The following is a 16,655-nucleotide window of genomic DNA, read 5'->3' as shown; positions in this document are numbered from 1 at the left end:
ATATATATATATATATATATATATATATATATATATATATATATTTAGTATATAGTTCTTTTTTCACAGAGTGAATGTCCATATTATTGTAATGAAATAAATTCAATAAGTAAAGGATTAAATGGTTAATCAAAATTTTAAAATACGTTGCATTGTACAGTTAGAAAATTATAATAAATGTTACAGGTTATTACTGCCTATTTAAAGTGAATAGGGAAATAAAGTCGGATTCAAATTTTGTGTATTAAAGGTGTTAAGCAAGCTGATTCGCTTTCGAAATTAAGTTAAAAATTAGTTTATTAAAGGAGACAAATTAATTGCTTAGCATCCTCAACCGTTATCCTAATTAGTTTATTAATGTTAAGTTTACTATTTAGCATATTAAATTAAGATCTAAATTAGTTTATTAAATTTGTCAAATTAATTATTTAGCATCCTAAATTAACTTAGATGGTTTTTAAAGTAGTCTCATTGGTTTCTTAGGATTTTAACTTAAAATCTAAATTAGTAGTTTTTTAAAGGTGTTAAGTAATTTGTTTAGTATTTTAAATTAAGATCTAAATTAGTTTATTAAGAGTCTCAAATTAATTTCTTAGACTTCTAAATTAAGATAGAAATCGGTTTATTTAAAGTGTCAAATTAATTGTGTTAATTTGTATCAAAATTAATTGTTCAGCGATGCCAAATCAATTGTATAGCATTCTAAATTTAGATCTAAATTAGTTTATTAAAGGTGTTAGATTGTTTAACATTCTAAATTAAGATTTACATTTGTTTGTTAACAGTGTTAAATCATTATTGAGCATTCTAAACTACGACCTAAATTAGTTTAGAGGTGTCTAATTAAATGTTTCTCATTCTAAATTAAGACCTCAATTAGTCTACTAAAAGTGTCAATTTGGTAGTTTATTATTCTCAATAAAGTTTTTAGAATTTAAAAATTAAAATTTAAATAATTAAGTTACCGAATCTGATAAAAGAAACTCAAACTCAATGACAATGTTGTAAAGATAAGCATAAAATAATCAAAACTAGTTTCTGGCACTAATGAGTTAAAAATTCGGACAATTAATATCTTCTTACTGGTTAGAATAATTTGGTCGACTTGCTAATAAGTAATAAAAATTCATGGTTTATCATACTTGGTTCTATATTTCTATAATAAATCTTTTTTTTTTTAATTCTGGATCTTTTTTACCTATGACTATCATTAACACCTATGACTATCATTAATTTATTTTCGATAAAGAGTCTAATGGTAAAGGTGGTGTTTATAGAATTAGAACTTCTTGTATATTCTTTGGTTATGAAAATAATTTTTTAAATTAAATTGGTTAAAAAATAAGAATTAAGAATTCAATTATTATTACTAAGTTTGTTAAAGATATGAAGTTAATTGCTAAATAAGAAAATTTTTGTTTAGAATGTATGAAGAGAAATTAAATTTATTTATTTTTCTTACATCGTTTAAATTTCACTCCCCTTCTATTTTAATGAACTTATCTATCAATAAGTGTAGAATTCACATATTTTATCTAGTATAATTCAAGTATGTACTTAGTTATTAAAAAAGGAAAATTACGAGAACTAAATCCATAAGAATCGTAAAATATGAAAAAATTAAAAATTTATGAGAAATTATAGAGTTTTATTGTGAATATACTTAAAATTCTAACTAAGTTACAATTTTAAGTTTTAGTTGAAAGCATATTCATTTATAACAGGTGTTTTTAGTTGGATAAATTTAACTTTTATAGTTTGCATTTTTGTGACATTGTGCTAAAATAAAATAAAACAGTTATCATAAGAGTTGTTTTTGTATTTATATATTTTTGCACAGATTGTTAAAAAAAAAAGACATTTACCTTACTTTTTTTTATTACACGTGAGTCTCAAATCGGTATTATTGGGCTGAATTTCCAAAAGTAGAATTGAAGTTAACCAAATTCTTAAAATCAAATTCTTAAATTTATATTTGTGACATTGTGCTAAAGTAAAATAAAACAGCCTTCGTTAGAGTAGTTTTTGTTTTGAAATTTTATTATTTTTGCATGGATTTTAACAAAACAAAAAATATCGTTCCACTTTTCTCTTTTTTTTAACATCTGAGTCTCAAATCGGTACTATTGGCCTGAATATTCGTGAAATAGTAATAGAAGTTAAGCAAGTTACTAAAATCAAATTCTTAAGTTATTTTAGAATGGATTTTCAAAACAAAAATTGCCCTCCATATTATTTTTTAGCACTTAATTGTTTTTAACAGTACGAAATCGGGTAAACATAAACCAAAACATGGAATAATCTAAACTGTTATTCATTAGTCTGAAGCCAAATAAAATTGAATAGCTGACTTTCATGTTAATGACTCACTTTAGTGACAAGGTATGGAGCCTTGATTGGAATACAAACACTGTAACAGCTGGTGTTATGGCAACTTCCAAAGGATTCTCAAACGTTGGGATGTTGGTATCATGAGTGCGAGCAATTAGGGTATCAATTCAAAAACAGATTGCAGCGTTAGCAATGGCATCTGCAGTGATATCCTAATTGATTCGCAAGCTAGGCCTGAAAACACAAATCAAAAATTTGTCCGAATTTCAAAATGGCCCCAAATATATCTGTCGAACCATCTGCTGGAATTTCCAAGAGTCTCGTTAGTAGAGAACTTTGAAAAACAGCAATCCAATGGCGATGTTGATCACAAGAATGAGTATCACCAATTGTTGACCTGACAGCCAATCCTGAAACAAAGCAATTCATTAAGATTCAGTGGAATCTAGGATTATTTTTATTATGAATAGAACGAAAATGCCATGAAAAAACCCGATAAGAATGACATTATCCCACTTAGTGGTTAAAACTGACAAGGGCCATATTTATAAGTAGCAAATCAAATTCAAAGAAAAAATAATCTTTCCCATAACGGTTCATTCTAATTCTGCAGGAAAAATAACGACACTACGATATTTTCTCCTTCCTTAATCTTTTCCGTATTTAATTATTAGAAATGTTTTTTAAAATTTCCTCGACGCTTTCTTTTAGAACTATGTTTAAAGTAGTTTTTAGTTCCATATAGTTTTTAGTTCCATATAGTTTCTCAACTTAAAAGGTTTTAATCTTTTTAAAACTCAAGACACTTCTTTCTTGTTTGGCTGTCCACACGCTAATGGGGAAAGTAGGCGAAGTGTTGCCATATGTAGAGAGTTCTGCTCTACGCCACCTATAGCCCATTTCGATCGCCAATAAATTCAAAAGATTCTCTATTTCTAATATTTCCAAAAATTCTATCAAAAAGCATTTGAAAAGCTTTTTATTCTAAACACCGTGCGAAAATCAATTGTTTTTAGACTGAAGTTGTGCGGTTTTATGATACTCCCAATTAACTTGCCTTTCGAAAGACTCACCGGGGGAATGCTGGTGGAAGAAAAATAACTCTTTTTGAAGAGGTTAATTACCGGAGAGCTGCTAAACAATGGGTGCCAACTTCTTTATCTTCTTACTTTTCGAGAAGAGGAGCCAACTTTTGAATCAGCTTAATCGACCTTGGCTTAGTGACTGGTTTTCTCCAGCCAACCAGTAGAACATTATTATTCTTGGACAAATTATTAATATAATAAAACTTTTCTAAGAGGCTAATTTGCTTTACCTTTAGCCGTTATTGTTTCATGTCATTTCAAATGGATATCTATTCTGCTATGTAATTGAAAAATTAACGTAAGCGACAAAAAATTCGAAATTGAGATTTTAATATATTTGGCATCTTTATATGGCAGGCTTCATATTGTAAAAACAATTTTTCAAAAATAAGGTTGGTTTATCAGTTTTTTTGAAATTCTACTTGAGCGTTAGCAATCGAAGGAGAGTCGAGCTAATACTTTTCTCGTAATCAATCCTGAAGCACTTACGTTTTTATTTTCAATTGCACGGCAGTATTCAAGAGGCTTTGCTCGCCTACTCCGTTAATGCTTATTTTATTGTTCATTGTTGTTTTTACCCCCTTATTAGTTTATATTTTCCCTCAAAACAAAAACAAAAAAATATTTTAATAATGAAATATAAAATTATTATAGTTTTATTTATTATAGTATTCATATTTTTAAGTTTTATAATTTTTGCTCTGCAAAACTGTAACACAAAGAAAAAAATGAATGCAAAAAGCAGTGAGAAGACGGAAAAAAACAAAAACTGATAAAATCATTTCATTATAATTTGTTTTGGGAAGATTAAAATATTTTTAAATACCAAGACCTAAATAAATATAATGCATAGTATTGATTTCTACCCCAGAAAAAGTAATTAAAGCAACAAATAATTTTAATTTAAAATAGTAAAAGCTATTTCTCAGGGAAGTCAGGCTTTAAATGAAATGATTTTACTATCAATTTTTTTAAATCTTTTTCCGTCGTAGTTTCAGCCCTGAGTTGTATTGCAGCCTATTTGCAACTATGCTTGTTATCATGTTGCTTTTAGATTGATTACAAAACATCTTTGCTTTGGTTCTTCTTTTCACTGTTAACAGTTACAGTTGAAATCGGGAGATACGTCTGGCCAGAGTCCAGAACTGGAATATTTTGAATCGTAGTCATTATTTTGTTGAGTCAACTGTGTTAATAGATACTTAGTTCTTCTATAATGTTAATAGCTACTTTGGAAATAGAGAATGGTGACCCGAACCTCCAAAAGAAATCCTGAACTCATCTCTAAAACTCTTATGTCCTATCACATTTTCTTCCTTTGCTACCTCTCTTCCCGGGCGTTGATCATGGGATTGCTTATGTTCTACACAATTTCTTCTTTTTTTATGTTGCTACACAAATTATGTTGTATCCTGTTTTTCCTAAAAAAATTTGCCGCGACATTTTTATAGACACCCTGTAAGAGTGCTTTACTCACTTAGCTGTTTATTAATGGGCGTAAAGTACCAAGTTGGTTAGTTTAGTCTACAGATATTCACGGCTTAGGGTATTAGGCTAGGTCACTTAAGCTTGGAAATTACTGTAAGTTATTCCTAATTCAATGTAGTTTTAGTCACATTCGAGTGACATTCAGAACACCAAACAGTAAAATATTTAAACACATAAAATTATGTCACAATTTGCATTGTGATGTCACCTCTGAGTAGACATCGAAAGTCACAACTTTTAAATATTTATATGTTAATAATTAGTAACCACATTTTAGAAATTATATATAAAAAAGTATTGTACTATGTAGTTTAAATAATTTAGTGTTTTCATAAGATTAAATAGCATATTAATGTAGGACTCGTAGTGTAAAAGGTTAATATAGCACTTTTTATCCAATAATGATTCTTTGTTTAACATTTTAAAGGGGAAATAAAATAAAATGTAGTAAAATAATGAAGAAAACAGTTTGTGAAACCTTTAAATATTTAACTTTCATTTTATGACTAAGTTAACTATTAACCTTGTTAACTATTGCAAAGTTAACTATTAACCTTGTTAACTATTGCAAAGTTAACTATTAACCTTGTCTGTAGTCAAAATGTAAGAAAGGTACCTCAGATTTATTTAATATCTGAACAAATACTGATACTGAAGTGTGATTGCTTCTCACACGTACACAAACAAGCAGAGCTCAAACAGAATCGCTAACTGCATGTTTTCTCTTAGTTATTCCCTTAGGATCGAGACAACCTAGATAATCTCATTTCTATTTCTTTACTCTATATCACTCGAATTCTTCATTACAATGACTTCATCATCTACGAATCCTAGGTCAGAACAATCCTACCTTTCTAGTTTTCGCAGTAATTAAATTTCTTAATTGCTGGCTAAACATTTCGAAAAGTTTCGATTGCTAAAAATAAAAAAGCTTAGATTATTAAAAATAATAAAGCTTTTTTATTTATTAAAAATAATAAATAAAAAAGTTTCTTCGTCAATTCTCTACCACTGGAAAAATTATTTTATTTTATAACCGTCGTTGAACAGCAGACCCGATTTTGGGTTTGCGACTACTAATGTTCAACTCCGTAGCCTTGTAGTTTTGAACACAATCCAGAAAACAAGGAAACTCCTGGATCAAGTATTAGGAGAAATTCGCCTTCGCGGACGACTTTTTAAGGGAACTAGCCCGCATTTGCGTTACACTGAGAGGTAAACCACGAAAACCTCCCACAGTTTGCCTGATGGCAAGGGGACTCTGTCCCATGATCCGTCTACTACTGAGAATATTTTACATCAGCACTGTGATCGGTGTGAGCCGGGTGCTGAATTCGTATCGAATAGCCATCGCTGGGAATCGAAAACAGTTCACCTCATTGGAAGACGAACGCTCTATCCCCTGAGCCATCACGGCTCTCGTGTTTATTATTATTATATCGCAAATTTATGCTACGTAAACCTCTCCCTCCCTCTTCAATCATTTTATAAAATTCAATTTAGATGAAAGAGCAGATATTATATCCTTTGAGCCACCAGGGCTCTAGAAATAACTACTTCCCAAATTGTGTATAGGTTAGTAAATTTAAATTACAAAAAATAGAACAACACAAAACACGCAAAACAACTTACACAAAATTCTGGGCTGAGTAGGTACAGCAATGGATTCGCTCTGAGTCTCTGAGCTTCCTCCTCTTGCCTTCGGATGGCTTCGCGTCTCTGAGAACTCAAAATAGCAATCGTTTCTCGCGTTAAAATTTTCGGCTCTGCGATGTTACTGATATCAGGCAAGCTCTTTTTTCTCGAACTCGCGATGGAACCACTTTTAGCAGAAGATTCCATCTTTCGAGTCGCACTGTACAGGGAACCAGTCCGTACCATTCCCTCACCCAAAGACATATCGGGTTCCACGGGCAGCGAGTTCTGGTCCAGTACAGTTGGCATTGTAGACCTGCGCTGGGGAATGAACGTGACCTCTTCCTCGTCTTCCATCTGTTTGGGATGGCTCAGAGGTATGCCGTATAGCTTGGAAAGTTCGGTCAAATCGATGGCAGGTTTTTTGGACTTGTTCGGGGAGGTTGGCCTCGATGTCGGTTTGGTCTCGTAGTAATGGTGGAAATGTTCGTCAACTACTTGTTGCAAACTCAGCTGCGGACGGTGAGGATTATTTTGAATAGCCTGCTGGTTGAATTGAGAAGGAACGAGGCTATGCTCGACGAACACAGATGGTCGCCTTAAGTTGACTGTGGAGGGTCGTCGGAGTAATCCGGCTGCTGATGGTCGTCGATCTGGATTGTTCTTGAAGAGATCGAGGAAGGCAGAGGCAGACGGCTGTGGTGGGTTCGGAGCAGGACTCAGATGGTAGTCATCGAGTTCTTGTGGCAGATACTGGTTGTCTTTTAGTGTTGGATAGTATTCGGTGGATGGATGGGAAGATCGAGGGGAAAAATCTTCAGAGTGATGGAATTGTCCGAAGTCTGAAGAATCCTGACTAGATGCAAATTTTCTTCTGACAAGAGTTGAACCTGCAAGAGAATAGAAATGTATAATTAAATATCGCATTTAATAAAGTTGATTCCTGATTATCCGAGAATGGATTAGCTGATTTCTAATAGATATAAGTCGTTCTTTATTATGAAAACACCAATCTGCATATTTATGTGCAATAAATAATATTTTGAGATCTCTAACCGTAATAAATGGTATCATTACTACGAAAAATATTACTGTACGAATATAGTACCACTATACTGCCACTTTTATAAATTTTTGATATCTATTCAAAGCAATACGATGTAATAAATCCTGTTCAATGTCCTGTTATTTTCCCGTAATGGCCCTATATAAAATTGTTCGATTCACCCGATATATTACAGCCACTATACATCAAATATCGGCCCTATATGGAGTTGTTAGATTCACTCGATATTTTATAGTCATTATTTAGCTAATATAGACCCTCTATTAGCCTTATGTAGGTTGATATAGGACCAATGTTGGTCCTTTGGTGCATGTTCATATAGGACCCATATGAAGTCAATATTGAGCCCACCTGGGGCCAAGGTAAAATTGTGAGTAGGGAAGAAACATCTAATTTCTAATCAAATATTTATTGTGACGTATATGATAATATTAGTCCTATGTAAAACTGTGAGCATAATGAATAAAATTTCCTTTTCCTGAAATTCAACAAAATTTACGAAGGTTGTTACATTTTAGAAGCTGAAATAAGTTGAGATGAATATTTAAGATTTCTTGCAAAATTTTTGTGCCTCACGGCAAAAAATATAATATGAAATATAGTAGACTCTTTTTGATTCAACCTTAAAAGGGAAGGGAAAAAAGTTTGATTTAACTGAATTTCGGATTATTTGAAATTCAAAAATAATCAACAATTAAAAAAACAAAGCAATAAAAATTTTATCGTAAAATCAGATTAAATTCATTATATGTTATTTACCATATCATTTATTTTCATTAGGCTAAATATAAATGAATAAAATCCCGTGCATTTCTTTCATTAATAAACAAAGAAGATCCAGATGATGCATCTTATCAGCAAAATATTAATAAAAAATATAACATAGCAGAATACACCTGTATTTCATTTCCAATTAATTTTTAACGATATTAGCCAACAATATCTATTTATCATCCTTTCTTAATATTATTTTCCGTTATTTGTATTTTTTTTGTTATTCAAAATTAAAAACTTAAAACTGAAAATGTTTATTTTTCTAAAGTGATATTGTGATATTTCTTAATTTTTTTTCTTCAGAAAGTCAAAAATATAACTCTAGCAGGAAACAGCAAAAATTTTAAGATATGTGTGTTAGCAGGATAGCACTTCATCTGGGGACACACTGCCTGCTAACACACAGGAGCCTCTCTGTTGTCAGTGGTGAAACAAAAAAAATGACTGAGCCCCGAGGCCCCATAATGGAAAAACAAATAAGAAAAAGAAATTAGAAAAATTGAAATGTAAATGCAAAGAAAAATTAATGACAAACAATCACATTTTTGAAAGTTATCTTGTTAATGGTATTTGTTTTTGCAAACAAATTTAAGGTTGGAATGGAGAATTGTTATTCAAGTGCATTTACTAATATTTTATTACATTTTTATGAAAAAAAATTTTGCAAGATAATTTATTAATTGAGTTTAGATTTATTGATGATTTAATTATTTCTGATTGTAATGATTTTGATTTCATTAAAGATATTTATCCTAAAGAACTAAATTTAATAAAGACTAAATCAGATGAAAATTGCGCTTATTTTTTAGATTTTGATATCAAACTTCATAACTAAAAATTTTTCATCGGATTATACGATAAAAGAAGAGATTTTAAGTTTGGTGTCATTAGTTTAACACATTTTAATTCCAACCTTTACTTTTTAAGTAAGATTTTTAAGAATATTTTGATTGGCCAAATTATTAAATTTAAATTTATTTGTAATAATAAAACAGATTTTCTTTCAGGTATCGGGAATTTAAAGATTACATTAGAGAATAAAATTTTTCCTTTTATTTACTGTAATTATGATATTTTGATTCAAAATATTTTAATCGTTCAAATAATTCGGCTGATATTGAAGCCCGCATAAATAGGTCTATGTGGTGAAATTTAGGATTTTATTTTCCTGATAGATGGCAGCACTTTTTTAAATTTTAACTCATTGAATGTTTTTTTGTTTTATTTCTCAAGGTTTTCAAAAAGGGGTCAGCACTTGATTTATCTCTAAAGCTACAGATATATAAAATGTCATAAAAACGACCTTTGTGTTAATAAAAGGTGAAAAAGTTCTGCAAAAGTTCTAATTTTTGAAATAATTCAATACCTCTGGAAAAATATTTCGTATGAGCATCAAATGTTGGAGGAAAACATGTTGGAAATTATGTAAGATTCATGGCAAAGATATTTCGTTACCATTTTACAATAACTCAACGGTAAATTGTTAAATAAGGACATAATTATTTTTTAAGTTATATTAAGTTTTATAGTAAATTTTATTTAAAACCGTGTTCAGTCAATGTGTGTAATTTAAGTAATAATTATTATTATACGAAATAGCTTAACATTAAGATTGAGTCTCAAGATGTGACAATCCGATCATCAAATCAAAAGTTATTCAGGGCGTTTTTTTTTTCTTTATTTCATGCACTGTATTCATAAAGATAACAAGGTACCTGTCGCTAAGACGGCATCAACCAACTGAAAAATATTTCTAGGAATCTAGTTTATTTTATTGTTCCTACGATATAAACAAATAGACAAAACGAAATCTTAATATGTTGAACAATTATCCAAATAGTGCCAAGGTTTAAAGTTATAATATAGATTTTTTTATTTATCTTTTAGATGCAATTAATTAATCGTAACTACCACTATGATTTTCATTGCAAATTATTTATATTTAAAGAAAAAAAAAATTTCGATAATTAGTTTCACTCCAATTTACCTTCAAATTACCAGAAAAAGCCACCTTAAAGACAACATTTCAAGACGGATGGGAAAAGGGCCGCTAACGGCCCTCAGGTACCCAGTTAAATTTTGATGATGATTTTGATTATTAGTAAAACTTTCATCTGCAAACAAAAAGCTATAATTTTGAGCTATTTACTTCTTTATTTTCACCAATATTATATTCTCGAGCAAAGCGCATGAACCTCGTTATCATCTACAGCCAACAAACTGAAGTTTTTGAGCAAGCTGCTTCTTATTATTTCCAATTGGTGTAATATTGTACAATAATTTCCAGTAGTAATTAGTGTAATATTACAATAATTTCCAGTAGTAATTAGTGTAATATTACAATAATTTCCAATCCTCGAGCAAAGTGCTTGAACTACTTATCCAGTAACCACACGGACAGCTGACATAACAGTGTTAAAACAAGCTTCAAAACAAATTCATGACGAATGGGATTGCTTCGCGGCCCCGGTGCCCAGTTCTAGAGCACTTCTATGACTACTTTTACATTAATAAACTGAAAAAATTGAAAAAGCTAGTACTAATTTTAATATCTTTTAATAGATTTTTACCGTGACATTCCTGTAATTGCAATAATTCAAAGTATCATATTTCAGATGATGCTTTGAATTTTCCATATGTAGTGTTCGAAAAATTACTTGAACTGAAAAATACTAAATAAAAAAAAACTTTAATTTCGATATCTCTAAAATTTTTATTTTTACATATTAGAGCATGGCATCTCTGGTTATTTCGTGGTAAAGTTTTTAAGGGGTTAGCAAAATTGAACAATATTATGCATGGTTCAATTTTCATTCCTCACCACTCTATAAAAGCGGTATAATTGGCATCCCTGTACTTAATGTAGTTGCAAAATTCATATATTTACACACTTTATTTTTATTTAAATAAATGGGATTTTAAATAATTTTGACAAAAATTACATTTAAATGTTTGGAACATATGTATGTAGTAGGCCTGTTGGCTGTTTGAAGGAATGTTTGAATGTTGATTAAATTTTAATGAAACACCAGCATACAATATTAATTGAACTGGCATATCACTACCTCCATAAGAAAGGTTTTTTGAAAAGCGTATACGTGGGCAGGTATGGTTTAAGGTATGCGTATGACTGTATTGCAATATTAACTTTACTACTACTTAAGAAAATTATTCTTGAAAAGATTAAAAATTGGCAGGTATGCATTTATAATGCGGTCAAGCAAATATACATTCTGAAAATCTTAACTGCGATCTCTAGTACGCAAAATTAACAGTTGAACTAATTATAATATAATATATATAAATATATATACATTCCCTTTTAAAGTCCTATGTCATACCTAGATTTTGCTATCACCTTATTATTCATTATCCAGATAGTCACTCCAATGAATTATTGTGACATGCATGGTAACTGGTCTTGTAAAATACATATCCGGCATACATTTAGTTATTATGACACGTCTCAGTATTGTTCGCATGGTTAACTGGTTAGTGCCCATCGCCATATTTATCGATCAGTTCTTTTTTTTTTTTTAAAGAAGAGTAAACCCTTAGTGATTAAATAATTGATTATTAATATTATCACCGTAAAAATTTTTTCAAAAAAATAAATAAATAATAAAAAAAATTGCAGCTACTAAGATATATTACGGATCATATAGCTACCAACCATAAACTAATTTTAAAGATATTTTTTTCAATTTTTTTTTATTTTCAAGAATTTTTTTAAAAAAAAGTATAATCATTATTAAACATTCTATGACTTTTTACACGAAAAACATTTTTTACACCTTTGCACTTTAAAAATTTAGGGTAAAGTTAATAGTGCAATTCTTAATCTGCTATTTATCCTTATGTTAATTAAAAACGAAAAAAAAAAGAATGACGCCATTATGTTTATTTTAAATTTCAATTTTGAAGCAGAAATTTACAAAAGATTAAATTAAAAGGCAAACCGAGCGAAACGTTTTTAGATATACTTATTAAGAACTCAAGAATTTCGAAAAAATTGTCTCTTACTTTAGGAATTTCTTTAACCTTCAGACTTCTGGTGGTACGGATTCTTACAGATTCGAACTGGTTAAACGTTAAAAACAGAACAAGACCCTCGAAAAAGAATTTATTTTGATCCAGCGACAATTTGGCTGACATCCGAAATGCAGAAGCGCCATCTTCTTCTAATCTCGAATGCATTGTTTCAACTCTTCCTCCCCCTTTCCCCCTACCTCCGAATGCAGGGGAAAAAAGAAGAATTTTAATAGAAGTAAGCTTCCTATCACTTTGATGAAATGAGGTATGAATGATAATCTAATTAGAGCTAGAGCAGTGGTAGGGTCTAGCGGGTTACAAGTAACGAAACAACTGTAGTCGTTACTTTTTTCGTAGTTTGTAGTGCGACGCATTACTTTTTTTTGAAGGATAAAAGTGTAGTGGGTATAAGTGTAGTGGGTAGTGTGATACAGAAAACCACTAGTATGTTACGATTCCTGGCAACTACTTTTAATGTTAGTTTTGTATAGAAACAAGATTCGATTACGATTAAGATTACAAGAAACGATTAAGATTACAATAACGATTTAAATATTAATTTTTTTAAATCTAACTCAGTGGTTTCCAACTGGCGGCCCGCAGGCCGCATTCACGGAGCCTTTTTTTGCGGCCCTCGAACTAAAATATATTAGATGTCATTTTTTGCGGACTGTTTACATAAAAAATCAATATGGGTTTAAAATAATTTTCTTTCGTTAATAAAAACCTAATTTCTTCGTTTCTGTGAAATTTAACATACCAACGGCGCGAAAAAAATTTATTTCTCAGGTTTTGCATCCAAGAAAATATTTATTCAAATACAAAAATAATCGTGTATGTTGCTTAAAAATCTACTTCTAAGTTTAATTTGTAATTCAATACGTTTGTTTTGTACAATTTGATAAAAATATGACAGTAATATTTAATGTTCCTTCAAGCATAAAAGAGTCCTAAATAAAATTTTGATAAAGTTGCTGCCCGCCATTTGACTGGTGTTTTTAATTGCGGCCCCCGGCCTCATTTAAGTTGGAAATATCTTCCTGGTGCAAATCTTACATGAGTCCATCGACGATAAATATTTTGCACAATAACTCTTGGTGTACAGTGCGCCAAAATAAAAAACAGATCGCCCTGAATAATTTTTGATCTAATGATCGGATCTTCGCATTCTAGGACTCATTTTTAATGGTTCGAGGGGGCGACCTCAAATATGATAATTACTTTGCACAGGCGATATTTTAAGTAACGAAATCAAACACAGAAGCTTACTTTTTCTGAATAAGCATATTTTTTTCTGACAGATTCACATTTCCGAGCCCCCCAATTCTGAGCAGCAATCTGGGAAATATGGTCCCAATAGTTTGGTCAGGAGAGCGCTCCAAAGTTTGGACCCCTTAATGTTAATTTTACTTTTTGCGTATTTCGTTACATCTCGAGAACTTTTTAGGTGAATTGAAATTATTTTGCACGCATTTATAAAATTCGTTTGTCCAAAGATAATATAATGCAAAAAAAAAAAAAAGACACTTTTGGTAAATATTTATTATTTTGTATCATTTTATTTAATAATACTCGAAAAAGTTTGAATTGTAGGGTAGAAAATTTTTTGCGTTATTTTAGAGAATATATTTTTACATGACAAAATGCAATTTTTGAGCGAAATCGGTGAAATAGTTCTTGAGAAATCAAATTTTAAATATGTGACTTTTTTGAAACTCAATTACTCAGGAGCCTTTAAACTGATTTTACTCAAATTTTGTATTTTTCATGTATTCTTTAAAGTGAGTAAAAATATTGTCTACATTACAATTCAAAATCTTTTCCACCATTGTTAAATGAAATAATAAAAAATGGTAAATATTTACTAAAAGTTGTTTTTTGCATGGAATTTTCTTTTCATAAAAGAATTACATATTTGTGTGCAAAATTTTTCTATTTGCTTAAAAAGTTCCAGAGATATAGTGAAATACGCAAAAAGTATTATTAAGATTAAGGGGTTCAAACTTTAGAGCACTCCCTAGATCAAATTATTGGGACTATATTTCCCAGTTAGCGGCAACCCCCTATATTTTGAGAGTCAAAAATCCGAATCCCCCCCCCCCCAAAAAAAATAACAATTAAAAAAATGTTTATTCAGAGAAATTTCGTTTTCGTGTTTGATTTTGTAACTTAAAATATCGTATGCACTTATTAATTAGCGTATTTGACGTCACCCCTTCGAGCCATTTAGATAGAGTTGTAGAACGTGATGATCCAATCATAAAATCAAAAGTTATTCAGGATGATCTGTTTTTTTCCCCGCATTATTTTGTACAAATAGGAAATTAAAGAGTTTTTGACACTTAACAAAATCACAAATATTTGATTAATTTCTAACAGTTCTCGAATTAAATATTCCCTGATAAGAAGAACAGAATAAGGCATAAAAACTTGAATATTGAAATAAAAAAAAATATCGTAAAAAAGGTTCAGAAAAATAAATTGGCTCTTATAAACAAGGGTTAGATATTTAAAAAAAATTCCCACGATAATATAAGCATATTATTTCTCTTAACCATTTTTTTAATGTAATTTTTTTTCGACTCTTTCAATTATAAATTCTTTAAATTTTGAATATCGAGTGTAATTGGATATCCTCAAAATCTATCACCTAAAAGTAGTGACCACATTTCAAAAATAGTTACTGTATCTTGAAAATATTAGATTTAGTTGCTGTTATCTACATTCGTAATTAAGTTGGTGTAATAACTACAAAAAATAATTTTTTTTCTTTAATTATTGTGTTAAGAGGAGGAATCATTCTTTAAAAATAGTGTCTGTCTTTTAATAATATACCTCAAAATTTCGTAGTTTTTATTTTATTCCATCATCAGCTAATAACGAATAACAGTCAATCAACATCATATACAAACAGTAGTAATTCAAATAAATAGAAATTTCTATTTACAAAATTACAATTTCAATTATAATCCCAGTTAAACATATGTGATTAATCTATCAAATTAAAATAATGAATATAAAACTGCAAAACATGATTAGTTATTAATTTTCAAACTACATATTTCTGAATTATTTCGTCGGTGAAAAACATTTAAAAAGTGTTTATTGTAACCAAAAATTATATAGGAATTTAAAAAACAAAACTATAGATGGCGTTGCAATGCTAAATAAACAGAAGGATTATGGAACGAATTTAAAGTAAGTAAAAAGCACTGCTAAGTTTCAATGTTTTATTTTTTTTTATCTAAAATCTTTATTTGTGATGTTAAAATGTGTAATGACTGGTGATTAGAAAGTTAAATTGGGGCAATTAAGAGCAGAAATCTGAATAAATGGAGAATGATTATTTAAGAAATATGTTTACACAATCCTTAGTATTTAACGATCATTCAATAAAATATTAAGAAACGGCAGCTATAAATACATCGAACAAAATATATTTACTTCTTATAATACAAAAATTGTCTTCCCCATTTGTTCACTCCTTTTTCATTGACTCAATAAAATGTTCACATGATTATTTAATGAAAAATACGTTTGAAATATTCCATGAAAACAATCTGTTATTTAAACAATAATGAACTTTCTGAGTACCTCATAATCTAAATCGGAACTTTAATGGCCTTCGCAGTCTTGGATTTTAGGTAATTTCACTACTCATAATACAAAGATTGCCTTCCCTATTTGTTTACTCCTTTTTCATTGACTCAATAAAATGATCACATGATTATTTAATGAAAAAATACGTTTGAAATATTTCATGAAAACAATTTATTATTTAAGTAATAACGGACTTTCTGAGTACCTCATAATCTAAATCGGAACTTTAATGGCCTTCGCAATCTTGGATTTTAGGTAATTTTACTACTCATAATACTATGATAGTCTTCCCCTTTTGTTCTCTCCTTTTTCATTGACTCAATGTTCACATGATTATTTAATGAAAAATACGTTTGAAATATTCCATGAAAACAATCTGTTATTTAAACAATAATGAACTTTCTGAGTACCTCATAATCTAAATCGGAACTTTAATGGCCTTCGCAGTCTTGGATTTTAGGTAATTTCACTACTCATAATACAAAGATTGCCTTCCCTATTTGTGTACTCCTTTTTCATTGACTCAATAAAATGATCACATGATTATTTAATGAAAAATACGTTTGAAATATTTCATGAAAACAATCTATTATTTAAGTAATAACGGACTTTCTGAGTACCTCATAATCTAAATCGGAACTTTA

At 29.7% G+C, this 16,655-nt stretch overlaps 1 protein-coding gene across 1 annotated transcript in view; it reads right to left on the bottom strand.

Moving 5' to 3' along the window:
• Positions 1–1,763: 1,763 nt before the first annotated feature.
• LOC107445807 (junctophilin-1) overlaps positions 1,764–16,655 on the bottom strand; it is an 85,346-nt gene continuing 70,454 nt past the window's right edge. Inside the window, exons 6-7 of the mRNA XM_071177552.2 lie at positions 6,537–7,429; positions 1,764–2,741 (exon numbers count right to left, since the gene is read on the bottom strand). Of these exons, the coding sequence (XP_071033653.2) occupies positions 2,655–2,741; positions 6,537–7,429 (980 nt within the window). The 3' untranslated portion in view covers positions 1,764–2,654. The remainder of the gene's footprint in view (positions 2,742–6,536; positions 7,430–16,655) is intronic.

Source organism: Parasteatoda tepidariorum, chromosome 3 (assembly GCF_982258835.1).
Source record: "Parasteatoda tepidariorum strain Cologne lab strain chromosome 3, Ptep-v5.0, whole genome shotgun sequence".
Taxonomy (NCBI): Eukaryota; Metazoa; Arthropoda; class Arachnida; order Araneae; family Theridiidae; genus Parasteatoda; species Parasteatoda tepidariorum.
The sequence above is the reverse complement of the archived record's forward strand: the minus strand, read 5'-3'. Positions and strand labels throughout refer to the sequence as shown.